General features: G+C 39.8%; 1 protein-coding gene across 3 annotated transcripts; it reads left to right on the top strand.

Moving 5' to 3' along the window:
- Window positions 1–137: 137 nt before the first annotated feature.
- kiaa0319l (KIAA0319-like ortholog) lies at window positions 138–26,767 on the top strand. Of its 3 annotated transcripts, none has more exons than XM_042506312.1 (25): window positions 138–163; window positions 3,070–3,731; window positions 6,098–6,278; window positions 7,474–7,587; window positions 9,548–9,816; window positions 10,093–10,182; window positions 10,657–10,900; window positions 12,421–12,519; window positions 13,091–13,188; window positions 13,341–13,428; window positions 14,771–14,863; window positions 15,024–15,156; window positions 15,324–15,429; window positions 15,709–15,831; window positions 15,943–16,066; window positions 17,202–17,334; window positions 17,888–18,036; window positions 19,145–19,296; window positions 20,039–20,177; window positions 20,671–20,830; window positions 21,002–21,144; window positions 21,348–21,470; window positions 22,296–22,386; window positions 22,499–22,590; window positions 23,403–26,767. In XM_042506312.1, exons 4-25 carry the CDS (start codon window positions 7,494–7,496, stop codon window positions 23,597–23,599), a joined length of 2,940 nt encoding a protein of 979 aa, XP_042362246.1. In that variant the 5' UTR covers window positions 138–163; window positions 3,070–3,731; window positions 6,098–6,278; window positions 7,474–7,493; the 3' UTR covers window positions 23,600–26,767. The 3 variants fall into 3 exon arrangements, with proteins under 3 accessions (XP_042362246.1, XP_042362247.1, XP_042362244.1); XM_042506313.1 differs by lacking the exon at window positions 138–163 and adding an exon at window positions 729–998 and having other exon boundaries at window positions 6,103–6,278; XM_042506310.1 differs by lacking the exon at window positions 138–163 and adding an exon at window positions 729–998.
- The last annotated feature ends 484 nt before the right edge of the window (window positions 26,768–27,251 follow it).

Here is a 27,251-nt window from a genome sequence, read left to right as displayed (position 1 = left end):
TCCCGGAAGTAAATTGTCAAAACAAAGCTGCGAGGAACCAATCAAAACGGTCCAAGAATGCCAACGAGCCAATCGCGGGAGGGATACTTGGAAGGCGGAGACGCCATTTTGGTCCGTGTTGTAAACGTCGGACAAGCAAAACTGCGCTGCTTTTAGGGGCACGGTAAACATTTTCACTCTTTTATTTGTAATTTTCAACATTAGATATTCTACAGTATGACTGAAGCTCGACAGGTGAAGTGTCTGTGTTGAACTGAGCGTGTTCGCTGTCGCTGCTGGTCGGCAGGTGGCGCACGGCGGAAGTAGTCGGATTAAAATCATTTGTCGTCAGTTTAATTTAAGATAATAATATATATGCATGTATTTTTATTTATTTTTTAATAGTATTATCATTCTGCTTGGTGATTTATTGTTGTAGATATATGTTTATATGAGTCATTTGATTTGATGAACAGTGGTGACAATGTTAAGTAAAAAAAGTTTAATTATATATCTTTCCATATATATATAAAAGAAGATAATTATAGGGAAGCAAGTTTCTATACATGACACGTTTTGTTTGAGTTATTGTAAATGAAAAAAACTGTATAAGGTGTGATGAAATATGTATAAAATATGATATTATGCGCACATCTCTTTGTACAGCTAAACTAAAAAATATTATGATAAAACAACCACTAGAGTAAGTGTCTGTTTAATATATATTTCTATTCTACACTTTTTTAAACCACAAATGTCGTCAATTTAAACAATTGTGCTTTTATTGGCCAAAAACGAGTCCAATGGCTGTTACTACGTATTTTATTTTGAAAATCCAGCCACCGGAAGCATTATTTATCAGTCATACTGGCGTCTTGACAGCAGCGTTAACACAGGCACATCAGCTGTACATGCGAGAGGAATACTGACCTAATTAACTGTACAGAGGACAACAACAACAACGACGACACAACACACCTCAGCCACCGAGCGACGTGAATGCCGTTTTACTTGTAACTGTAAGTGCTTGTTCACTTTTCTGTCTTTAATGGTGTCGTGCCAGTTGCCATTGAAAAAGCTCCGTGTTCCTGCACGGTGTGTAGTGAAATAGAGATGCCAGCAGCTGTTAGCCTCAAGGTGCTTTAAACAGAGGTGATCCCGGATTATACAGGTGAAATACCTTATGCTGTTCTACCTCAGCATTTATGTTTCAGTAGCTCTGGTACGTCGGTTGTAAAAACGAAAGAGCAGTTATTATAGGAAGTGTCATGTTTTTGATTTAACCGTGTCTCGTTTGTAATTTAGTAATAGAGCAGTGCACTACGCAGGCTGTAGCTATCGGCCTTTATTAAATTATTTGACAGCTGGAGAGAATTTTTTGTCTTGAGTATATCCCGGCTGCAGTTTTCAAGCTGGTATACATAATGCACAAGCCCACCATTTTGGATGAAATGTCTCTGAGATATTATCTCAGCAGTGGGTTTACTCATGCGTTTCCTTTGACTGACAGTCCTCCATTCATGCAGTCTGTCATGCACTTATTTGCGCTTTAATCAGTCTACTCTGCAAGAATCAATCATTCGTTTTCAGTGGAGCATAACTAACTAATATTTTCATGATTAATTTTTCTTTGAATTGTTTTGTCATTTTATCATTTGCTTGACAAGTAAAACTAACTATGGAGGCCACCAGAGCCTGCAAAAGCTCAAACAAACATGTAGTTTCAATCTTTGACAAGAAAGTAGTAGAACCTCAACTCTTTTATTTCTGTGAGGCTTTAAAATGCACATTTGTGGTAGTATTTTATATTTTTATTTATTTATTTTTTTTACAGCAAGCCATGAATCAATTTTTTGTCAGTTCAGTGAAGTCTTCATTGTCCTGTGTGGGAAATTTGACTCGCAGCATAATAGAAACAGACTAATCCGTCAGTCAACAGAATGAAAACCATCAATTAGAAAAAATGACATCCAGCAGCAGTACAAACGATAATGATAGCAATGAGGAGAAGGAATTGGGTAAAATCAAGAAACAAGAACAAGCAGTTAAGCAAAAGCATAAAAATGTTAATTTCTGTTACCAACAGTACATATTGTTCATGCTATTCCTGCAAGATGAAATAAATACACTGGATCAGAAAAGGCAAAATGAATACAATTATCAGCTTTAGTTGAATTTATTTGCACATGCACATGCATGGAAAAGATAGAAAAAGGAAATGTGTTGTGCAGGGGAGGTTAATAAGCAAAAATGTCTCATAGAGATACCCCTCCTCCTAAATAACCACAACAAAAGGTAGCTCAAACAGTCAAAATTTTGCTTTGGTCATGTGTTTAATGCAACCTGGTGTAAATACACCAGAATATTAGTATTTTAAATCTCATATTCTCTGCCCAGAACAGTTTAACACATGCTAAAGATGCTAATGGTGAAGCAGCATTTTGTTATTACGCAGCACAGACCTTGAATAACCTCTCTGATGATGTAAGACGAGCCCAGACTCTGACCACTTTTAATTCAAAGCTAAAACATTTCTTTTTAACACTGCCTATTTCTCTCCATAATGACTAAAAACATATTTTTAAACTCAAATATAAATAAGCTTAAATATTTTTTAAATATCTGCACCTCTTGTCTGCATTTCTGCTATTTTTAATGGTGATTTTTATATATATAAAAAAAAAAACCAACAATCTTGTATATCTTTTTTCTTTATATAATATTAATATTAGCATTTTTAATGCTGCATACACATTTCCTATATTTTTGTGGTTGTATTTCACTACCGAAAAATAAATATGTAAGATAATTATAACCTTGCTTAAAAAAAACAAAGTTTAAGGTGGCCTAAGACTTTTGCACAGTACTGTATCTTTTTAACCTCCTCTGATATCCCTGTACACGGGTTTGTGGTATTTCTCTGATACTTGCATTGGATCCATTTAAATATTATCCTAGGATTAGAGTAGTAGTCGCTGAAAGGATGTTGCTGTAGTTGTCACAGCAGAATCTGAGGGTTGTCATTATTTTGTCTCTCAAGGACTAGTCTGCCTGGGAGAGAAATAACAACTTCATTTTCCTTCCCTGTAGCAGCCAGAAGAAACTGTGCGTGGGACTTGGTGTCATTACAAAGAGAGCTCCACCAACCTGTCTGCCTAGAAGCCAATACGGAGCTGACAAGCGAGCTATTGACTGCTGCGACTGAGAGATTGGACGAGGAGGAAGAAACAGCCAGAGAGAGAGAGAAAGAGAGAGAGAGAGAGAGAGAATTGTCCTCTTCGGGTATAAGGGGGGTTTTTGGTCACAGAGATCATTGTTTTGCAGAAGCTTCTCAAGGGAAAAGTAGCCATTGCAACGGCTATAATGGCCAAGCTGTCATCAGCCCAGGTGACCGAGTGCACCTGAGCTTTACTGCTGCCGCACACACTCAAAGTCACCACCAGCCTGTGGGCATTTGCTGCGCAGTTAAAAAGCAAATCTGCTTTGTTGTAGATTGAAAAACGTGACTGAATCCCTCACTTATTATTTTTTTTTTTTTTTGCCCGGATTTATTTTTACCTAGAGCTTTTTTCCTGTTTTGGTGGCTTACCTGGGAGAGAAAAACAAGCACAAGGAGGACTAATGACGTTACGGATGACTGTTTGTGGATTTGGGATTTACTGAGCTGTTGATTATAGCACACGAGGAGCCTGCTGCGGCTCAAGCGTCCATGTGCAGGAATGTAGATCCACGTATGGAGGCACAGCATACAGGTTTGTGTCAGCAGCTTATATTGTGTGTGTGTGTGTGTGTGTGTGTGTGTGTGTATTTGAGAGTTTGTGATCTGTGCCTGGTGATCAAAACTTTGCTGGGATTTTTTTAAAAATTGTATTACTGCAGAAATATTTAACATATCATATAACAGATGCACATGTTTTCAGTGTAGACAAATTATCTGCAATCATGAAATAATCATAAATCTTTACTGAAGTCATCGGCTATCTTGAAATCTTTACTACAAAGTAGTAACTCTGAAAAGAGTATCACCATCTGCATGTCTTTAAATTCTGGCTGATGGAGACAGAGTTACATTATTTCCAACCATATGGATACATAGTGTCTCCATAACATCAACAGTGTCTGCACAGCAGATGCTTGTGAAATCTGCTCGATTCATTGCTATATTGCCCCGTAGTAATCTCCTGGTGAGACGTGGTGGTGGAAGAGGCATGCTCACGTCTTGAACACAGTGTCCCAGGACTTGTGCTGCTCACTCCCCCCCTTTTTTTTTTTATCCAGATCTGCTGTAAGAACTTGCATGAGCATTTGGGAGGGGAAAAAGAGCAGTATGGGTCTTTAACTCAGACTCAAACTGCATGCATTCCTCGTGAAACCATAAGCGTGTCTTCCTGAAGTGTTACTTTACTTGACAGAATTTACTTTTGTACCTCAAGAAAACACCTAAGTGGATGAACTTAGGTTAACCATTCTCATGCAACCGCATCTTGTGCCTTTTTTGTGACTCATCCAACAAGGTAATTATTCTCCAGCACGACTCTATCACCATGACTAATTACTTTGAAATGAGAAACTTCCTCATCACACTTCCCGTAGGAAAGGACATTAAGCATTTGGAAGTTACCACAGGGTTCTGGGTGGCCTGTGACTGAGTCTGTGGCATGATTTAACATAGTTTGTATATTTTTCAGCGCTCTTAAATTTGATAAAGTAACTTTTAGAGTTGTTCAGGCACTGATACCAGTATTGGAAATGCCTCCAATACTACCAAAAATGTTAAATAGGCATTGGTAAGTGCACAAGTCTATGAACTGATCCAATACAGCGTGATTAATAATAAACTTTTGAGTACTTTCACATCTGAATAAAAACATTATTTTCCCACATATTATTTCTTGCACTGTTTAGCCTGGCAACTACTATTTAAGAACAAAGAGGAATTGATTCCTGACAAGGGATGCAGCAATATATCGTTTTTTAAGGTATACCATAATTTGAAAGTTGACGATTAAAATGACTGTTTATTGAGTGATTGCAGTCTCTGGTTGCACATGAGAGAGATAACAGTTTAGGAGAGGGGTAGAAATGATTTGCATACAGCAACCATTCAAAGTGAAGCATTTCAAGCAGTCATTTCACTGTTGTTATTATCATACCCGCTGGGTAACGACTTGTAGATTGCATAGTTAAGATTGTCAAATAATGTGCTTAGACACTTCACTGCCTTTGGCTAAGACGGAGAGACTCGACACCTGTCATAGACGTGTGCAAACGTACTTTTCATTTTCCTTTTTACACCCATGTTGCTTGAATTAATAGTTAAAAGGAGGGAGCTCACAAGATTGTGAGTCATGTTTTACTTCTTCAAGAGTCACTGTCAACAGGATATTATCAGAATTGTTGCATAATGAAACAGACTTGTTGTATTTGTGCAACTACACTCAATCAGGGGAATTTTCTTTCTATGCTGCAATACAACAGAAGGCAGCAGCCTGAATTCTTATGTAAGGGGAAGATGTCGTGTGTTTGTTTCCAACAGACTACCAACTAGTTTTTGCTTCTTCCTCTGTTTTTGATGAAAATGTGCTTTTTATTAGCATCTTAATGTTATTGTAAATGGAAAATGATTGAAGTGAAATCCCTGCTCTTTGCTCTCTCTGAAACTCCAGTTGAAACAGTCAAATTTTATTTGCACAAACATTTTGGTTGACGTGTTATAGGATGTTCAAAATTTTTGGAGTGCATCTCTAAAGAGCTGAAGCACTGTTGTCTGTAATCAAGGCAGAGGAGGAGGAATCGCCTGAATAATTCATGCCATGGGGGCAATATGGCTAAAATCAGTAAAACATATTAAAATGAATGTTTTCTGGTAACTTTCTTTGCATTGCATCAGGCAAAACTCTTCCCATGTGTAAAACAAAGACATTAATGATTAATTTTGTTCATTTTTAGCTACATTTTGCATTGAATCATGAATTTGTAAAACAGAATTTTGTAAAACAATATGATCATCACAATCCAAAGTCAGAAAACAGCAATATTAAATGACTGCACATTCATTTATCCCGGTATGAATGATATTAAATGATCCATGTGTTGACTCATTTTCTCCCTCTTTTAGCGTAGTGTTTAAGCGGCTGAGCCTGTGAAGTTCCCGGAGACGGCCATGTTGAATCTCTTCCTCAGAGTGCTGGTGTTGACCCGTCTTCACCCGTCACCTCACAGCACCTGGCTGCCAACCTAACTCCCTGCTCCCTCTCTCTTCACGCATCTCTTTCTTCCACCGCCTCACTGGGAGAAAGGTAAGCATGGCGTCTTTTTCAAGTTACAGTTTTTGTTCAGAAGATGCACTTGATTGCTTTTTGGCAAGTAAACCATCTGCAGATTCAGGTGGTCCGCTGGATCTTGTTTTGTAGGCCGAGGAAAGTCATGGATTTAGTCAGAGTTTTAGAAAAGTTTTTTTCCTGCCTTCCATCTCTCCAATCATGTGTGCCAGCTAGCTGGAGTTGTGTTTGAGTAGAGTTTGGATCTGATATTTTCTTTAAAATAAATAAGTAAATAAATAATGTTGTGACAGTGTGATTTAACATGTAGGATCATGAATCCAAATGTTTCCATACCTGTGCTATGTCCCACTACTACCTTTAAATTGTTCTGCATTTTCACATTATATTTTATGGTCATGGATTTTAATTTTTTTTTTTGTGGGTCCTTGAAAAGTAATGGAAAAGTTTTGACATTTTGGCCATGAAAATGTGTGGGAACCCTGTTATTAATTACTTTCTTAGCAAATTCAGTTAGCCTCAGTTTGCACAAAGAATGGCAACTGGGAAATTGCAAGCATGGTTCTGTCCAAAGGTAACAAAAATACACCAGCATTCCTTAAGCTCACTGATTAACGCATGAATTCTCGTTCATTACATCTGTACCAAAATATGTATTTTAAAAAAATGGTTAAAATGGTTAAATATATTTCTAAAAATGTCTAACTATGCCTTTTAACCCATTGAAACCAAACAATGAGCAATGAAGGAATACATGACCCAAAAATTAGCAATAAATTAGTCAAAAGTTTTGGGAAAATTACCTGATAATTTGTAAAATAAATACAAAGAAATAAACAAATAAAAACAAACCAACAACAGCAAAAAAATGACCTTTGAAAAAGTGCTTAAGAAGTTATAATAATTTTGTAACATCATGTTAAATATATATATTTTATGATAATAGTAAATATATTTTTCCCTAGCTTTGTAAAATATTCTTTTAGATCTACAAATTTCTTGCAATTTTGTGTAACATTTTTTACCAAGTTGCTCATTGCCTATTTTTCCAATACTTGTAAAAGGCATCTGAAAGCAGCACAAGAAATGTGATGTCGCTCCAGGTTTCAAAGGGCGAATAGGTATTTTACTTTGCTTTGGTGGCTTACTTCTGTTGATCGACTGTAGAGGAAATGTTAAAGCCTACTCACAAAGTTCTGTTCCCTGTTTTTAGGTCCTTGGTCATTGTGAAAAATGCCCTATGCACACCACAAGCTGCTCACCTGGAGCTTACCTCACCTCCTCCTCCTCCCGCTGACCTACCTCTTGCTCTTGGCTTCTCCCACAGGTAAAACAAACCCATCGTTACCCTAAACTAAACTGGCAAAACCGCATTTGTTGACAGAGCACTGATAAGGAAATTAACATCTGTGCCTCATCTCAGCATTCATCTGCACTGTAGATTCACACGCCCCTGATTACTCAGGGCGGGTCTTCATCCTTCTCAGACTGTTATGTTATTATGATGCTTGTATAGTTTCAGGTCGTTAGTTGGTGTTTACCGTCCTTCTGCTCTGAGGCGGAGAGATAGAGGACTGTTGGCACCCCTGCTGTGTGTGTATGTGTGCTTTCTTTCTGATGCCACTCCGCTCAGTGGGTTACAATGTGAAACAGGACAATAGGGGCTCTGTGAGTGGACATTTTGTATGTGTTGAGGGGTGGGGGACAGAAGAAGAGTGGACAAGGGGATGACTAAATAGAGGCCAAAGGATCCTTTCTCAAACAAACTATAGTGCTTTTGTGTGTTTTTGTGTGTGCCAAGACCTGTGTTTTTCCAGACTTGAGTTACACTGACGCCCCGTAAAGTCAACCTTAGCTTTCTTGTTGCCATGGCAGCAACAGTTAAGGGCATAGCATTATCTGGGGCGGTCTGATAAACAGCATTTTTCAATTTCAGTTTTCTCTTAAAGCCATCATAACAGTTGTCGGCCTTGCCTTCAGCAGGACAAGCTCTCAAATCACTAACCTTACACTCAGCTGAATCTAATCTTAAAAAATATCTAGAAATATTGTTTCCACTTGTGTTTAAAGAACGGCAACAATCAAATGGGAAATTTTATAGATTAATGGATAGGCTCTGCTGTAGTTATGACAAAGTGATTCTCGAGAAATGTTTGCTGCTGACTGAACCTACTTTTAGCAGTTAAATACATCAGGACTGAAATCTAGGGGATTTTAAATTTAAAGAAGGTTTTGAGGCTCTATGGGATTTTAATGCTTTTGAATATGCTGTTGTAGAGAATACTGTTCTACCAATAAATATCAAAAGTTACCATAACTGGTATTCGCAGTACATTGATTGTTGACTTGGTTGCATTATGTGTGTCTACAAACTATAGACTTTTATCTGTTACCGTGTGTCACCATGCAGGACTGCAAGGCATAAATAAAACAATGCTGTGTTACTTTTTGATTTAGACTGCAGTTTTCTTAATTCACCTAGTGACTCAGCAGTTTCCCTTTTACCTGGACTGTTATCCACGGCTGGTTTGGCTTCTGTGTCTGTGTGGACATTTATTTACCTCCCATTTCTCCCTGTTTTTATTTTTACAGTCTGTGGCATTTTATAGTCTGCGCTGTTTTATTGCACCTGACAACACGGTGACTTTCTCGTGTTTGACAATGGATGGATTGACCTGAGCTCATCTGATAGTGCTCAAGCTCTTGAAGAATAATGCACACATAGGTGCAGCGAACTGTACCGGCTCACTGCTGATATGAGTCTGATATCGTCTGGCTCAGAGGGTGGAGTTTCGTGCATACTGCACAGTGTGCTTTGGGTTTTAATCAGTGTCTTGTTTTGTCAGGGAAAGCCTCACTTCCTCTCCGCTGCTGACTTGGCTGACTGCTCAAATTGCGGCTGCATGTCGGCTTTTCTGAGAAACGTTAACTCAAAGCCTAATCTGTGAAAAGTCTCGCTGTGGGTTTCACTTTGCCCCGTTCCCTTCAACAATGCCAAGAGTACCCAACAATGCCCTGATTGATAAAAACAAGTGCAATCTTGAAAGGCCTGGGAAGCACTGTCCGGTGGCGGATTCATGATTTCGCCTGCTTTTAGAATTTCTCAGCAGGAAAACCAATTCATAACCATCAACTATTATCTCCCCTTTCTCCCCTACATCAGCACCAACTTCCTTTTAACTGTGACACTGCTGCAAACGGTATCTGTCACAGTGACTTGTAGTTTTGAACATCACTACAGTACATCATTGTTTTCTTCTTCCCTCTGTCAATCTGTCTCCTGTCAGGTGTGTCAGCAAATCTCTGCAGGGTGACCGGCGGGGTGCTGGGGATCCACTGGAGCAGCATCGTCAGCCTAGGATGGCACTCGCTGGCGAATGGGCGAGGCGGGGCGACATGCTGGGAGTCCTGTTGCTTGAATCCGAGCTGCAATGCCGTTTGGAGCCTTGGCGGGCAGTGTGTGCTTCTCAGCTGCTCGCGGCGAAGGGGCTGCCCGATCAACACCCTGCCCCAACCCCACCAGGAGTCCCTTGGCCTCCTACAGCTGCTCTCAAAGGTACAGAGCGCACCTGAAACAACACATACACTCATTTAGATGACCAGATTTTTATTGATGTTGTCATTTTTCTTGATAGACGAATAAGCCTTTTCAGATGATAATGTCATTGATTATTGCAAACAGGACAAAATGAAGATAAAAACACATTTAACCCATCCTGGTAAAAAGAGAGAACTAGCACTGTATCAGTAGAGACACTGCACTGAAGTGTGTATATGTATATATGGCAACATTTTCTAAAATACTTATCTTGTCTGTAACTTTACTTTAAAGAGTCCCGTCTTAACAGCAAGACGTAGAAGAGCTCGTCAGGCACAGCATGCAGGAGGCCACGCGCCGCGCACAGGACCCTTTACCAGCACGGTAACTTTACAGAATATTGGTTATTTGTGAAACTTTTATATTGATCTTTGCATTGTTTGCTTGTAGCAGCAGCTATAAATTAGTCGGCCTTCTGTACTGAAATAAGTCGGCCAATGGACTTCCCTTTTCTTTGTAGTTTTTTTTCTCAAAGGGACAGTTGACATATTTTTCCTCTCACGTGGAGTGGTGTTTATCAGTCTAGATTGTTATGGTGTGACCTGCAGTGTAGAGATGTCGGATCCTGAACCAACAGGATAAACAGGAAGGAAATCAAGGCACTCCAAAAGTGTAAAAAAACAAAAAAAATAAGGAGGAATTACATGAAAAAGCATTTATTATAGTGGCTAAATAATTAAAAAAGCCACCATGTTTTGACCACTACCAGTCTTCGTCAGGGCTTTAAATAAACCTGGAAATTTCAATAATATTGCTCTTCACAGCATTGAAATCTACAATTTTTTACGGTTTCTATAGGAAAGTCCCAAACTGGAAACACCTGACCCGACTCCAACCATCCCCAGCACCATCACACTTCTCCAAACAGCCCAAAAGAACCTCAGCCAGTTGACCAATGGGAGTTCAGACATCGCTCCAGCTTCATCACAACAGAACTCAACGGTGGACAACACCGCCGGTACTGTTGCGTCTTCCAATAGCAGTGAGGTCAGCGTAACCACAGCGACTGCAACTGCGATCATCACAACTCCAACTCCAGCTGGTAAGGACACTGCCGTCTGCAGCAGCGGATGTCAGCGATTACCTATTTTCAGCTCGTTCAGTAATAAGTCTTCATTTATTAATTATGAACTAATGAATAATGTAGCAGTACTGTGGTTTTGCAGCCTTAGAGGAAGATTTAACACGACTCTCGGGTCTTTTTTCTTACTAAAATTAGTGAAACACATCCTTGTCTTTTTTTAAGCTTGAATTATTTTGTCACACATGCTCAAAAATTTGCAAAAGATCCTTTACTGCACCGTCATTGTTTTCACTTCAGCTGATGTTTGAAAAAAAGATGTACTTTGCCCACCAATTTTATGGCAGACTGCTCAGATGTTATTTTTCCAGATGAAAGCAACATGCGCTTTGGGTGTAAAGCCAAATGAGTGCAAGCAACAGGAATGTGCTGAGACGTGCTGGGCTTCTACAAACAGGAATAACTCGTATGATCCGTGTCTCCTCCCTGAAGGACAATACCGGCATTTAACTTCCATTCATTAAATAATGAAGACAGAGACAACCTTGCATGCCATTACATAATATATTTTTAACTAACTATACTGTAACTAAAGCCAACAATAACAAGATGAGCTGGTTTTGCTGCTGTCAGCTGTATTTTATGAGGAGTTTAGACTTTCTCACACAACAACAGCTGGTTATTCTGACACAGAACATCTGCCATTCATGGTTTGATCAAACAAAAAACAATTTCACACATTGTAATCAGTTTACAAGTCATATGGAGGAGTATTCAGCCTTTGAGAACAATTGCGTTATATCCCCTGTAGCCCTAAAGGGAGTTTTGTTTTCCTGATATCAGACAGAATTGCCAACTTGTCACACTTAGTTTTCATCTTCAGTCTGACATTTCGTCTACAATAACCAATTTCTGTGGATGAGAAATTTGATTTTCCCAACCAGTCACCAGCGACCAACGTATCCACCTGAATCTACTAGGGACTGAAATTTAGGTTATTTCTTTCTCTGTTGCATCAATTTTTGTTTGTATTTTTTTGTTTTGTAGATGCACAACATGTAGTATATTAATTTTGACCAAGGATGTGCTGGAGGACTATATTTCATCGTGCTATAAACACAATTGCACATTATTTCTCCTACCTCGGAAAATATATAAAAGACATCCATGGGATAAAATACTATCAGTATATACATTAAACCAATGTGCAAATATGTTATTCCCAACAAATTTACTCAGGTTTGTGCGTGTGTTCATCCTGAATCCATTGAAGGAGGGAAAGAATAGACTGCTGCTTCATATTTAAGTCTTTGATCATTTAATACAAATACCAAGAGCTTTTTTTCTTTTGTTTTTGTTCTTGCTTTTACATTTATCTGCCCTGAGTCCCCAAACTTTTTGGAATTTTAATAAGTATACCTTTTAGGATGTGTTATTCATTCCTATCCTGCTCAACACCACTCGTCAACCAGTCTCTGGCTTTTGGTTGCCATGCTGTGTTTTTGGCATCATTTCTGATCCTGTGTTGATTTCCACGACAGTGAGGGAGCTTGTGGTGTCAGCAGGAGAAAGTGTGGAGGTCACACTGCCCCGCAACGATATCGAGCTCAACGCCTTCGTCGTCCCAACGCCCTCGCCAGGTAAAAACCATGGAATCGTTAGAGAAACTATTGCGGTTCATCACCTGGAAACTTTCTGGGAACTTGTTACATATTCTTTGTTAAATTATGTAATTTCAGCAGTTTTCTGCTGAATTTTTACTAATATGCAGCAGAATTTTATTCCACACAGGTCGGTTTTCAAATATATTTCCAGTTTATAGGTGGTAGAAAGTAATCATCTCCAATCTGAAAATATCTGGAAAATCAATTAGACTCTAATGTATTCTAATTGTGTAATTGAGTGTCATTTATCATGTGATATTTTTGGTGTGATGAGTTATGAAGCACAACCTGCTTGATGGTTGTACTCCTGAGTCACCATCAGCACACTGTATGTCACACTGAGCTCTTGCCAGAGAATTTCAAATCCACACTGGAAAAAGATTATACAGTTACGAAGAGGGATGCACGTCATAATTTTGTTAATCCCTTCATCCCTCCTCGACATGCTCCAACGATCCCAAAATCTCTCAACTGGAAATGATCCGTATCTGATAGATTTTAATTAAATGCATGAGCAGTTTTGTTTAATGTTGCTGACTCTCTACAGGGACAAACTATGCATTTGACTGGCGTCTGATAACTCATCCCAAAGATTACAGTGGGGAGATGGAAGGGAAGCACAGCAAGACGCTTAAACTCAGCAAGGTACAGATACCCAGCATTCATATTCATGTTCTGCTAAAAATAAAACATGCAGCTGGAGCTCTTCTGAATGTATAAACAGGAGGTTTCAGTACTGTGTAGGGAACACTGATTGTCTCAAAAATATCACTTCCTCTTTGTGCTCTCTTTCTCAGCTGACTGTGGGCCTGTATGAGTTTGAGGTGATGGTGGACGGCGACGGAGCCCATGGAGAAGGTTATGTCAATGTCACAGTCAAACCAGGTGTGGATTAACCTGTAAAATCTCCTTCATATTGTGGTGATCTTAGAAGTTCTTTGCAGGAGAGGGTTGCTAGAGACTTAAAATAACCAAAACTCAATACACATGCCTTGATGCTTTGAGGCAAGTTTACAATGTTCAGCTCTGATCATTTAATATTTGACGCTGCATTTTGATATCCTGGTCTAACAGTCAGTGTTATTGAGGGTATATTTATGATTCATCTTCCGCTTTTGTTATTTAGTTTTCCTGTATTTGGAAAATGGTTTAATGGTTTGCATTAAGCAACTTTTCTTATTTCCACATCACAGAGTTGTGCAATATTTGAGTCGTATGAAGTTGAGTAGCTTGAAATGGTGATGCTTGTATCTGTATGGCATAATTATCGTGAAGAGAGTCTGTTTTTGGACACCTGGAAGTTCCTACTGGATTATTATTATTATTATTATTAGTAATTATAATAATAAATTATTATTTTAATTACTAATGATTTTGTTATTTTTTAATTATTTTTATTTGCTTATTTAGAACATAGAGAACAGCGACACAACAATATAAAAAGAAAACATACTTACACATATAAACAAATAGTCCATAATGTAGTTTTGATATTTTGGAAAGACTTTCCTGTTATCTGAGTCAAAGGTCTAATGGTAGCAGGTGTTGTCTGCTGTACAGACTGTGAAGTCCCTGGGGGCAGATTTGTGATTTGTGGTATTAGCCTATGCAAATAAAACTTTATTGACCTATCCAAATAAAGCCTAAAAAAATCATGACTGACTCACAGTAATACTGACTGCAAGACACTTCATGGGACATTTTTGTAGCAGTAAAAGCTACAGCCTCAAAAAAGGTTTTGTGGTGTGTAGTGAGATTTTGATATTGAGACTCTTGTTTTGCAAAGTTCCTGCTAATATTTGACAAAAAATTAGAAACATTTAAATGCAACTTTAAAAAAAAACATAGGACAGAACTTATGAAATGTAACATGTTTCCTATTCTAACCTGTGCTTTATGTTGTTATCCATACACAGTACACATGCTCCCTCTAATTAAACTAAGCTATAATTCGGTGTGACTCTTCAGCTGCATTAGGTCTTTTAAAGGCCGTGACTAATGTTTGATGGTGCTGTTTTTCCTGACTGCCAGTGTAAATGATACCAAATTGTCAGGAATCAGTGCACAGTTCTGCCTCATGTTGACTAATTACATTTGGAAGACGATGCTGCTTTCCTCCCACACACAGTTGTATTTCTGACTTTTGCCGAGGTAGCCACTGACGTGCAAACTGCCTTGGTCGCACAGCTCCAGTATGCTGGTTAATTTCTTGTTTTCCACCCGACAGAGCCCCGGGTAAACAAGCGACCTGTTGCCGTAGTTTCCCCAAAGTTCCAGGAGATCTCCTTGCCAACCAGCTCCACGGTCATAGACGGCAGCCGTGAGTGTCCCACGTGATATGCACAAACATATTTATCACTGGCCAAAGAGAGAGGCCATGCACCTAAAATATGCCACTATTTCCTGTCATCCTATTAAATTCATTTACCTGCCTTTTTCACCTGTGCTTCTCCTCCTCTGTGTCCTTCTCCTCCATACAGAGAGCACAGACGATGACAAGGTGGTGGCGTGGCACTGGGAAGAGGTTAAAGGTCCCCTGAGGGAGGAGAAGGTCTCTGCCGACACGCCTGTCCTCACACTCACCAGTCTGGTGCCTGGAAACTACACATTTAGGTACAGGTGGACCTCCGTCATCTGTAGAGATGGATGACATTGTTTTAACCTTTAGAAGTCCCAATCTTTCACAAGTATTTTGAAAAGACAAGTTAACTTTGCAGTAAATATGTTTACATTTCTGGTTGGCATACAGTTTGTGTATTTAACCTCACGTCCTCTCTCAGTTTGACAGTGACTGACTCAGACGGAGCTACAAACTCGACACAAGCCACACTCTTAGTCAACAAAGCCAAGGATTACCGGCCTGTGGCCAATGCGGGCCCTAACCAGGTCTGAAGCATTTTCTGTTGCCATGGTTCTTTCTGACATTTTAAAGATATTTATGTCTGTTTGTTGATTGGGTGTGTCTTTACAAGCCCTCAGTGGTTGAAAAAACAGATTTTGTGTTAATGTTCAGTAGTTTACTTTTATTTTTTTCCCAATTACATGTGATTAACTGTATTAGTATAACTTTTAATGCCAATAAAAAGACCCTAAGACCTTGACCTTGAGTCCACACCAGTGCAGTCCTGGTAATTTAAACCTTGTCTTTCCTCTATCGTTATTCAGGTCATCCAGTTGCCACGCAACTCCATCACTCTGTACGGCAACCAAAGCACAGATGACCATGACTCCCTGTCCTATGAGTGGTCCCTCAGCCCCGAGAGCAAAGACAAGGTGGTAGAGATGCAGGTGAGATACTATAGGACTGTAATGCATCCAATCCATTCTCATATTTCAGTTTATTTTTACCCTTGAGAAGAGAATCATGGCTCACAGTGGCATATTTTTGTGCTTTTTTAGGGCGTACGGACGCCGATCTTGCAGCTGTCTGCCATGCAGGAGGGAGACTACACCTTCCAGCTGACTGTGACAGACTCAGCTGGACAGCAGGACACCGCTCAGGTCACCGTCATTGTGCAGCCAGGTAAACAACTGGAGAGCAAAGAGCTTCTGTTTATGGAGCCTCAGCACTTCTGAGTAAGGTCTTCAGTGAAAAGTTAAGAGGAATATTTGGTTAATCAGCTCCTGAGAACATTCACTACAGTTCCTTACAACTGTCCTAACTTATTTCTGATAGTCATTTGCTCTGTTTTTAAGCCTATTTGTTCAGCTGTGTGCAACTTAAAGAGTGACCAGAATTCAACTCCTTATCTCAACAAGTCCTCTCCTCTATACTCAGGATGACCTGTTACCTCCTGTTTGCCCTCACTCTCTTCCACAGGTCATATACAAATATACACATGAAGTGTGAAGAGTACACTGAGCCAACTGTACATAATCTAGCTGTATTTACTGCACCTATATAATGTGTTAAGCTGATGTAAGTATTTATGCTGTGTGGAATTTCTATTTGCCTAACCTTTAGGTAACAGCATTTTAACTCAGTGAATGGGACGTGTACGTGGGTGCACATGTACGTTCAACCTGATAAGCACCTGGTGTCAACTTTAGACTGCAAACACACACTGGTAAAACATTCTCGCAGAGTTTGAACAGGAGCTGTTATGTTAACACACATCTACCTGCAAGGTCAGACCATGTGGGTTATAACATCTGAAAGAAAATACGTGTGGTTAAATTAAAACTTGTTGCAATTCAGGACTGCTGTTTGATAATACACTTTGGCCCTCATGTCTCGTATCAGATTGTCCTTTTTATATTATAGCTTTTTTTTCTGTGATGTTATTAGTTTTTTTACGTTTGTATCATTTATTGTGAATATTGTTTCCTTCTCATTCTTCATTTTGTTCTGTTGCACCTCTGATTAAAATGTTTGACATTGATCTGATTTGGATAAAAGCTGGATGAATTATGCATGTTGACCCCATTTAGGTGCAGAATCTCATAGTTTTTAAGGGCTTTCATGCTGCACTACTGACTCCATTTGAGAGTGGATGTTCTTTGTTAGTTTGCATTGGTTATGGAAGAAATGGTTCATGTGGTTTTCATTTCAGCTCAGACTCTTTTGACAGCCATCAGCCCACTTAATACTGTTCCTGTCATGTGGGTTGTAAAACAGAGATGTATTTTTAGTTTCCTCTCACTTGCTGTCCTTTTAGAAAACAACAAACCACCAGTAGCAGATGCAGGACCGGAGAAAGAACTGACGCTGCCTGTCGATCGAACCACGCTGGATGGCAGTAAGAGCAGAGATGACCAGAAGATCGCCACATACCACTGGAGACAAACCAAGTGAGTCAGACACAGACTTATTCATGTTTGCACACATCTATAAAGTTGATGCAATAACTGAGACACAGTCAAATGAAAGCTATGCTGCAATTACAGTATTATACAGTTTAACTGAAATTTACAAAAGAAACTGATTCTGTACTCCCCCCGACGAAGACAAAGAGAAAAACCCCTGGACGCTGTCCTGCTTACTGCTGACATATTTATTCAGTGAAAAAATGATGTTTTGGTCTAGCAAACCTTCATCAGGTATGATGGCAGCATCAGAACATTTGTTCATGTTCTGATGCTGCCATCATACCTGATTAAGGTCTGATAGACAAAAACCTCTTTTTTATATGTCACTCAATAAATATGTCAGCAGTAAGTGGGACAGCGTGCAGGAGTTTCTCTCTTTGTCTTTACTTTGCTCCCTTTTCCGATGCACCTGTCACAGATTCAGGTGTGCAGAGATTTTCCTCAGATTTCAAGGATCAGCACTTCCCTCAACTGTAATTTCTGTCTCTCTCTCTCTTTCATTCTTTCTATTTCTAACCATCTGTCTCGTCATCAGGGGTCCTGATGGTGTGAAGATTGAAAATGCAGACAGCGCTGTTGCCACGGTGACAGGTCTTGAGGTCGGCACGTACCAGTTCACCCTGACCGTAACTGATGAGAGAAAGCTACAGAGCAGCGACACTGTCACGGTCATCGTCAGAGAAGGTTAGGAGAGTGTGTGCATGTGTGTCTGTTGGAGTCAGACAGGTGCGGGTTATAGATGTTCTTCCGTAATCAAGGGAGCATTGACCCTTTTCTTTATACATGAAACCATGGAGGAAATGCAGGATCTTTTGGAATGCTTAAAAAAATGTATTTTACACTAACATACAACATTTGCATCCTTTTCATACTACATAAATGTAGTTTAAAGCCATTAGAGGCAGTGGTTTACAGTGATTTTGGAACAGCTAAGGGGTGTTGTTACACAGGATGCGGAGTGGAAACATGGAGCCAACAAAGTTTACCTCCATGGGCTCTAGTAAAACTCACGTTAGGAGAAGGGAAAAACAAGTTCTCACCATGTTACAGTTAAATTATAACCATGTACTTATCTACCATCTGCATCTATTACCCAATGTTGCCTACTTTTGACTGTTCTGGCAGATGAAAAATGATTCAGGGTTCAGTTGGCAGATGCTGTCCTTAGCTCTGCATCCCACATGAGAAAAAGTGACTAATTGGTGAAGTAATAGTGAAATTGCAATGGGGTCAAGGCTGTGTGTTTATACAGTGTTTCACAACTGCTTCAAACCCGGCTCAGTTAATCATAATCAGGGACTGTAACTATTCATTTCATAGAACAACACAGGTATTCAGAGAGAAATCATTGTGCCACTTGTTAATCATGACAATCCCGCTGGATTCAGAGTCACTTCTGCAAGAACAGGGGAGAAAATGTATAGCCTACTGATCCTAAAAAGATAACAAGTGCGTATTCTGGTTAGAGAAAATGGGCGCTCATCAACACAAATGTAAATAAGACAGAGATATTTCTCTTAACATTAAAGCAAGAAGAAAAACTCAGGGGTAAAAAATGCCCCTACACAGGATAAAATGTCTCTTTTTAGGTGTTACTGTGATCTAAACTTTGTACAAAACACTGAGGACTTGCTCTCTAACATATTTTTTGCTCAAAGTCTTGGTTCAGATGAGCAAGTGCTTTTACTGCACCTGGAACAGCCTCAGTGAATGAACATACTGTATTTCGCAGTAAGAGTGTTTTTCCAAACAAATGTGTTAATTCAGTGTCCTTCATAATATTTTTCACCAGAACTGGACCAGCCGCCAGTGGCTCATGTTGTGTCGAGTCAGCCCATCGCTCTGCCTGTCAGGACCGTCACACTGGATGGATCTCACTCCACCGATGACAAAGGTGGAGTCAGCTACCTGTGGACAAGAGATGATAGCAGCCCTGCTGCTGGGGTGAGACTGGCCTTAATCTGAATATTACAAATATTGTTGTTTATGATATTTTATATTGGACAGAATAGAAAACTAAAGAAAGGTCCACCATGGGATTTTCTGAAAACCTTATAACTTTTAAAGGTCCATTGTGTAATATTCAGGGGAATTTAGTGGCAACTAGCTGCAAGGACTGCAGAGTAAAAGCAGGTGAAATTTCCCTCAATTGGAAATTCTGCAGTTTCATTGTTCAGGAGGTTTTTACTGGGAGCTGAATTATCCGCAGAATTCTCTTCCTCTCAAGAACAAACAAAGTCAGTGATTAAAACTGGTAAAAACACTGGATGAAGCAGTTTCGTGTGCAAAAATAATGTTTTTCCAAAGCTGCTTGGCTCGTCTTAGAGGGTTTTACTACACTGACTGATGCTAAAACACAGATGCTCCTATCCAGAGCCAGTGTTTGCTTGTCAAAGTAGAAACATGGCGGTGAAACATGGCGGTGAAACATGGCGGTGAAACATGGCGATTTCGGTTGACAAGGTGCCGCTCCTTATGTAGATATAAACGGCTCATTCTAAGGTAACAGGTGATTATATACCAAAAAATATATATTATTACATTACATTTCTGCCAAAATGTCCCCTTGACTCGTACACACTGGACCTCTAAACCACACTAAAACTGCTACTTTTAACCAACATCAGGCTGTTAGAGTGAAAGTGTCAGGAGATACTAAAAAGATTTTTGTTTCTTGCTCCATTAGGATGTACTGAACAACTCTGACCACCAGGCAGTGCTGTTTTTGGGAAACCTGGTGGAGGGGAAGTACAGTTTCACCCTGACTGTCACTGACAGTAAGGGACAGACCAGCACGGACACGGGCACAGTGGAGGTCAAACCAGGTGAAGTGAACAACACAACTGAGAAAACTCCTTTATTTTTGCGTTTGCCCTGTCCACTGCCACATACTGAACATTTCCTTGGGATCATTAAAGTCTATTTTCAGAAAAAGAAAGAACATAAAAACTGTAGTTACAGCATTTGATGACAAACTACCTTGCAGGATGTATTGGAGTTTATTTTTTCCTGTAAATAAGTTTGTGCATGCAAATGTTTTCCCCGCAGCAAGAGACTTGACAACCCACAGCAGAAGGTTGAGCAGGTCAGTGTGCAGCATACGGTGCACAGACACAAACGCAGCCAGAAACTAATCCATCACTTGGTGCTCTGGCCTCTTTCCCAGACTTCAGCGTGTCAGATGGGCCGGCAATCAGTCTCATGTTATTCTCCTTGTTACATTTTCGTTCCCGCTCTTCTCTACCACCCTCTGCCAGTCCATGTCTCCTCTGTGCATTAATCTCCTTTCTCGCCTATTTTCTCCTCTCTGTTTATCAGACATATGGGAGCGTGACCTGGTGGAGCTGGTGCTGGAGGTCTCCGTATCCCAGGTCTCCCACCGCCAGCGCGACATGCTGCTGCGCCAGGTCGGGGTTTTACTGGGCGTGCTTGACAGCGACATCATTGTGCGAGAGATTAGTGCGTTTAATGAGCACAGGTGAGTCGTTCTGTACCTTTATAACCATCTTTCATCATAAACTCTGTTTGACTAACCAACTTATGAGACACACAACCATGACAAAGTCTGCGATGAGATTTTCTTGATTCAGCTTGATTGTTGGACATTTCTATGTAACAAAGTATTTTTCCCTTTGTCCTTCGTCCACAGTACTCGTTTGGTCTTCCTGGTGTCAGGCGGTCCAGGGCGCCCTCCTCTGTCCGGCCGTAACGTTGCACTGGGCCTCCGCAACAAACTGCGCAAACAGAAGAATGACTTTCTCATCTACAAGGCCCGACGAGTGGATACAGTCAGTGAGTACCCGACAAATATAGTTTGCAAGAGAATAGTTGTGAATATCATTTTGGTCATAATCTTGCAGCCCTACTTTGAAAGCAGAATAAAGTGGTATTATGCTAGACATGAATTTAAGATGGATAATACTGTGTATATTAGTTTATATGTTGTTTTTATGTTGTCATCTACTGTACACTCTGCTGTCTCTCTCCTTCCTCAGTCTGCCAGCTGAACTGCTCGAGTCACGGCGAGTGTGACTCGTTCACTCGGCGGTGTGTCTGCCACCCTTTCTGGATGGAGAATTTCATCAGAGCTCAGCTGGGAGACGCAGAGAGCAACTGTGGTGAGATGAGATTAATCTTAACTGAATATTTTGGGCTCGTTCTGAAACTGTGATACCTGCACCGGTGGCACGAAAGCTCCCTCCAGCTGTACTTTACGTGTAGATATTTTTAGAAATTTAATACATTTATTTAAATATATGATACCATAAAAATTCTGCATTTCAGTTGAAAATACTTAAACTATGCAATTCCTGTGATATATTTTAAAATAAAATCCTGTAATATTTTTGTTTCAGTATCAGCCTGCTATATAGTCGTATTCACACACATAACATGCAAATACGTCTAGAATTAGGTACGACCTAAACTGAGATGCAAGATAGTAATTAGAGGTAAAATTAATCTTTTTAAAAACTGCAGTTGTGGCATCAGAAGGGACCTGTTAGGAGAAGAAGTGCACATCAGGAGGAGAATATTTCAAGCAGCCTTGTTGAAACTGAAGTGGATGACAATCAACTGAGCACAAGTACTTGTGACTCGTTAATCAGCGGCAGTGAAGTCTCCACAGCACTTAATGATGAATAAGAGTTGTGTGGAAGAGTTCAAGTACCAGCTTGAGTGCTTCCCCTTTTTCTAACAGCGTGGCTGTGGCTAAAAACAGTCAATACATAATCCTCTGATTAGAAATAAAGCTTCCTCCTGTGTGAACTGCCTGTAGCTGATTAGGTTAGGCTGATGTTACTGTATTTCAGCATCACTCATAGTGGTGGTACTTGGAAAGACAGTTTGACAACCACAATTTTATTTGTTTAGTGAATTTGATGTATTCTCTTACATAAAAATAACATTCTTTGCTTGTGTCTCACTAAATATTTTATTTTCAGAGTGGAGTGTACTCTATGTGACTATAGCATCCTTCATGATTGTGGTTGCTATAGCAACAGTTGTCTGGGGGATGGTGTGTTGCTGCAACAGGTGAGCACAATTTCTAAAATATCAAATATTTTTAGGTTATGAACAAATGTCTTTTGACACATATAGAATATGCATCATTTGATGATAATTGTGTGCTTTTATTTCCTGAAAGGCGTAAGAGCAAAGTGCGCAGAAGCAAAAGCAGATATAAAATGCTAGAAGCTGATGAGCAAGACAGTCTGGAGCTACAGCCACCAAGAGCTGGTAAGACACACACATATACACCATCGCCACCACCAAATATCGTAGTTCACCTTTTTTGCAGTGCATGTTGCATGTTAGCAGGAGAAGTCTGAAAATTTTAAACTTAAAGTCACAGGAATCATACACATTCGTAAATTGCGCACGGTTTGCTGCTTATACTCATGGATGGATTACTGAACAGAGCCACAGGTCACATGTCGAGGGGCCCAAAATGTCAGGGCCCAAAATGTCACTCAGATTACCATGTGTTGACACAATCATAATCATAATAAGACAAAAATGAGAAATGACCTCAAAGAGACACAGAACAAGCACAAGGGGCCACAGAATGAACACAAAACATCTAAAAAAGACACAAAATTACCTCAAAGTGACACAAACCACCATAGAAAGACAAAACACGACTACACTGGATTCAAAATTGTGTCAGAGAGACACAAAGTGATTAAAAAAAGACACAAAAAGAGCACACAAAGATAAATAATGATTGACAAGAAACAGAAATGGCCAAATACGACTCAAAATGATCTCAAAGTGACAAGGAGAAAAAATACCACATAGAGATATATATGAATTGCCTCATAATCCGCCTATGCTCAAAATGCCAGTCAGTGATGCTTTGTGTTAAATGACCCATTTAACACAAAGCATAAAAAAGCATATTTACACAAAGCATATTTACTATTCTAGATAAAGTCAGACGACCTGTTTAAAGAAGAACTAAATGAAATATTCAGCTTAGTTTGACACATTTTTTGACACTTCATCATTTTGACATCCGATCATGTCTGTCTGTCCTTCTCCTCTACCAGCCCGCATGAAGCCGGTGCCTGCTCCCACCTCCTCCGCACTCATGCACTCGGACTCTGACCTGGACAGTGATGACGGGCAGGGCGGGGTCCCGTGGACGGAGCAGGAGCGCGGGCATCTCCTGCGGCCCCAGAACGGCTCCCTGAGGAACGGTCAGGGGCCAGTGAGGGGCAAAAAGCAAAGAGAAGAGCTGCTATAGCAACAGAGGAGGGGGGGAGCTCGCTGCTGCTGCTGCTGCCCTCGCACACACACACCTCCTCCTGCTGTCACACCCCCTCTGCTCCTCACTCTTCCTGTTTTGTTGTTGTTTTTCAACACAGAAACCTCACACTTCTCATCCATGAAGACAGACTGTGTGATACCTGGATTAAGGAAGGAAAAAGAGGAAAAAACATGCTGGAAACATGTTGTCCCACTTTTACTGAAAATACACCACTGTACTGACATTTCCCTGCTCCCACACTGAGCCACTGCGGAGGAAACACAAGCTCCCGGAGAAACGGGGGTGATGCTGTGTTTTGAATGGTGTAAAAACACAACATAGACCCCTATAATTTAACACAGAGACATAACGAATGTACTGTTACCCCTTATGGCGCACGAAGTAGCCTGAATTACTTTATGGATTTAAAAACTCTGCTTCAACGACACGAAAACCAGCCACTTGACACGCTCACACCTTGCCTCTCGTAGACACGCATGTACGCACACAAAGACGTCGTATTCACACTGTTCCAGGTCAAACTGATGCTACCAAACACTGCCATGTAAAAACCAATGGTCAACTCTGATGATTTTTGCTCGTGGCTGACACGGTGACTCGTCGGAAAGGAAAAACAACCAAAACAAGAGCTACCAACAGCAATGGACTCTCCTCCAAATAACAAAAAAAAAGTGCATGAAGAGTGACAGGTTGCAGTTCTGGTACAATTTGATACTGGAATGATCGTCTGCATGTTTGTGTGTTGGGTGTATGTGTGGATTTTTTTCTGGCTGCTGTGTCAAAAGATGTTTCTTCAGAGCCGTTTCTATGTTTTTATTTCTGTTATTAACCCATGGAAGAGTCGCAAAGTTGTCAGTAATGGCAGTCAGAGGCAGAAGATCCTTTAAAAGACGTGCTTTTATTCTGAAATGTCTGGGACACACTGGAATACACAACACTAATGAGTTTAGTCTCGACGGAGACGATAACGAGGAGAACTTCACGACACAACGAATCCTCTCTCACCTCGACATTAATTAATGAAATGCTTGCTTGAACCATGAAGACCACTTAAGTTTTTTGTGTGTGTTTTTTTTTAAACAACCTTCAGGCTGTGATTAGATGTCGATGCACTTTGATTTCATGTCTGTCAGCTTCATTTTATCACGTGTTGATTGAAAAGGGAGATCTGTGATGGTTAAAGTTGGAAAAGTTCAGCCACAAACTTAACTTGACTGCATCCAAAATGAAGGAAAATCTCCTTGACTTTAAAGGGACAGTTTGCCCCAAAATCAAAACACATATTTTTCCTCTTACCTAAAGTACTATTTATCAGTCTAGACTGTTTTGTTGTCAGTTGCAGAGTGTTTACAATCTTTAGTCTATTGGAAAAAGTCATAAATTTGGCTTCAAACCTGACTTTGCTGTCATGTGCAGGACTCTCTCATCCATCATCAGATGCAAGCTTTCAGCTGCGAGTTGATGCAGTTAGCAGGTGTAGTTCAGGATAGAGAAAATAGTTCCTACATGAAGCTGCTCACAACAAGATCTGTGGATTATCTTGAGTCACTGTGTCATGATTTCTGGAAAGAACACTGAAGTTGGTGTTTTCAAATGTATTTTCTGGTGCTTTGAGCACCACAAGCCCAGTGACATCGAATTAGTTCCATTTTATTTGAGCGAAGGCAGACATCTCCACGCCTGATATCTTCAACACCCAATAACTCACACCAAAATAATCTAGACTACTAAATAGCACTACAGGTACGAGGAAAAATATGTTTTTTTTATTCTGGAGTAAAAGATGTGTTTTCACAAATTTGAATGCAGCTTAAGTCCAGAAGGACCTCAGTTATTGGTGCGTACCTGTAGGCTTGAAGTGAAAAGGATGGTGTAAGTTCGCAAAGTGGGACTTTGTAATCTGTGAGGTAATTTTGCAGATTTCTGTGCAATTTTAGCAACCACTTCTAATCTGTGTGGCTTCAAATAGAATGAGCAATTTTATCCATGCTTTCCTTTTGGCACAGTTTATTCAATTTGGGGATTATTAAAATTACGCAAAAAGGAAATCCATGTTCAACAAAAATTAGACATTTAAACAGCCATCACTGAACTTCCATATGGGATGAAAGTGAGTTGTTCGTCTTGACAGACCTGAAACTGTTTTAAAAACTAATTTTGTCTTCCCACATACGTGATGAGAAGGTTAATCTGTGGGGTGTTTTGCCATAAATATAACAAGAAAAGGACACAAAGGAAGTCTGTAGGAACACAGACTTATCCGTGTTTACTGTGTGTGTATCAGTGACGGGTGTTTTTGCACTGAGGGAAAACTTTAACCAAAAAACTTCCCTGTAACATCTCAGTCTGTGATTGTTTTGCATGTGAAACTGGCCACATTTTGAGTCTCTTTTTCATTTGTTCTTTCTGTTGAATGTTAAAAGGGGTACACCATTGATTCACTTCAACTTGTACTCTGTGTGAAATAAGCAATCATTGAAAAATTCTGCAAAAAATGTCTTTTTCTTTTAAGTCCTCTCATGCTGATGTCAGTTCTGCTGCACTAGTTTAGCACCCGGTGGTCATCAGACCAGGGCCGATATTTAGAAAATAATAGATTTTATTCAGAGTAGCTGAATTTATCTGGTCTTCTTTTGCCGACTGGTGTGAGGCAAACTAAATTGAAAGTGCACCCAAGTGCCCTCTCTTGTGAATTATATTTTACAACACTTTAAAATAATGTTATATTCTTCCCATGTTTTTTGCACATCATAGAAAAAAGGTCTTTGGAATAATTGCCAAAATTGAATTCACTCTCATTTCTAGTTTATCTGTGCACATTTTCACTGCGAAAAAAAAGTCACTGTAAAAAGAAATAAAAAGATATTTTATGGTTAATTCTAGACCAATCTGACAATTCAAAATTAAACGTTTCTTCTGTTACATGTAACATTTGCAAGAATTGAGTGAATCGACCTCGACTCTGACGGAGTCCACTGTGAAGGCGGATAGAGGGAATGCGGAGCTAAATGAAGGGAGTTTAATTTAAGATGCTTTAGATCAGCTTTTAGTGAAGGATTTCCACCCTTCCTTTCTCCTGTGTGACCTGATGCAACTGGATAATCTGTAAAATAAAATAAAATGTTTCAGTTTGTTCTCGTTTTCGGACACGTGTGTTTGTTTTTTTGCCGTGTTTCAGAGCAAAAAGTTGAGATGAAAGCCTGAAATCACTCATGTTGGACCTGAAGTTCACCACAAAGGACTGTCCTTATTTCCCACTTTGTCTCAGCTTGTTTTTTCCTTGTAAATTGTCCATGTTATGGAACTTTAAAGGCTTTTAAAGGTGGCATAATGTTTGATATACTTGAGAACAGAAGATATGAAGTTACAGTAGAATCCTGACACATGCAAAATTAGCTGAAAGCATAATTGCAAGCTTGTTTTTCAGAGTATTTCTTTCTCTATTGATGTAAATTATAACTTGTCACCAGGCCTTCACAGTAGGATGATGCTGCTTGTTATTGCGTCTCAGTATATCTGCACTGTCTTCAATATTTCATGCCAAATGCATCCTTCTTGTACTGTAAGAGCATTGTTTTATTCTATTATATTTTGCCTCTCATCCACATTACACACTAACCGATTCCGC

Source organism: Plectropomus leopardus, chromosome 18, assembly GCF_008729295.1.
Source record: "Plectropomus leopardus isolate mb chromosome 18, YSFRI_Pleo_2.0, whole genome shotgun sequence".
Classification (NCBI taxonomy): Eukaryota; Metazoa; Chordata; class Actinopteri; order Perciformes; family Serranidae; genus Plectropomus; species Plectropomus leopardus.
This window is presented reverse-complemented; position numbering and strand designations above follow the sequence as displayed.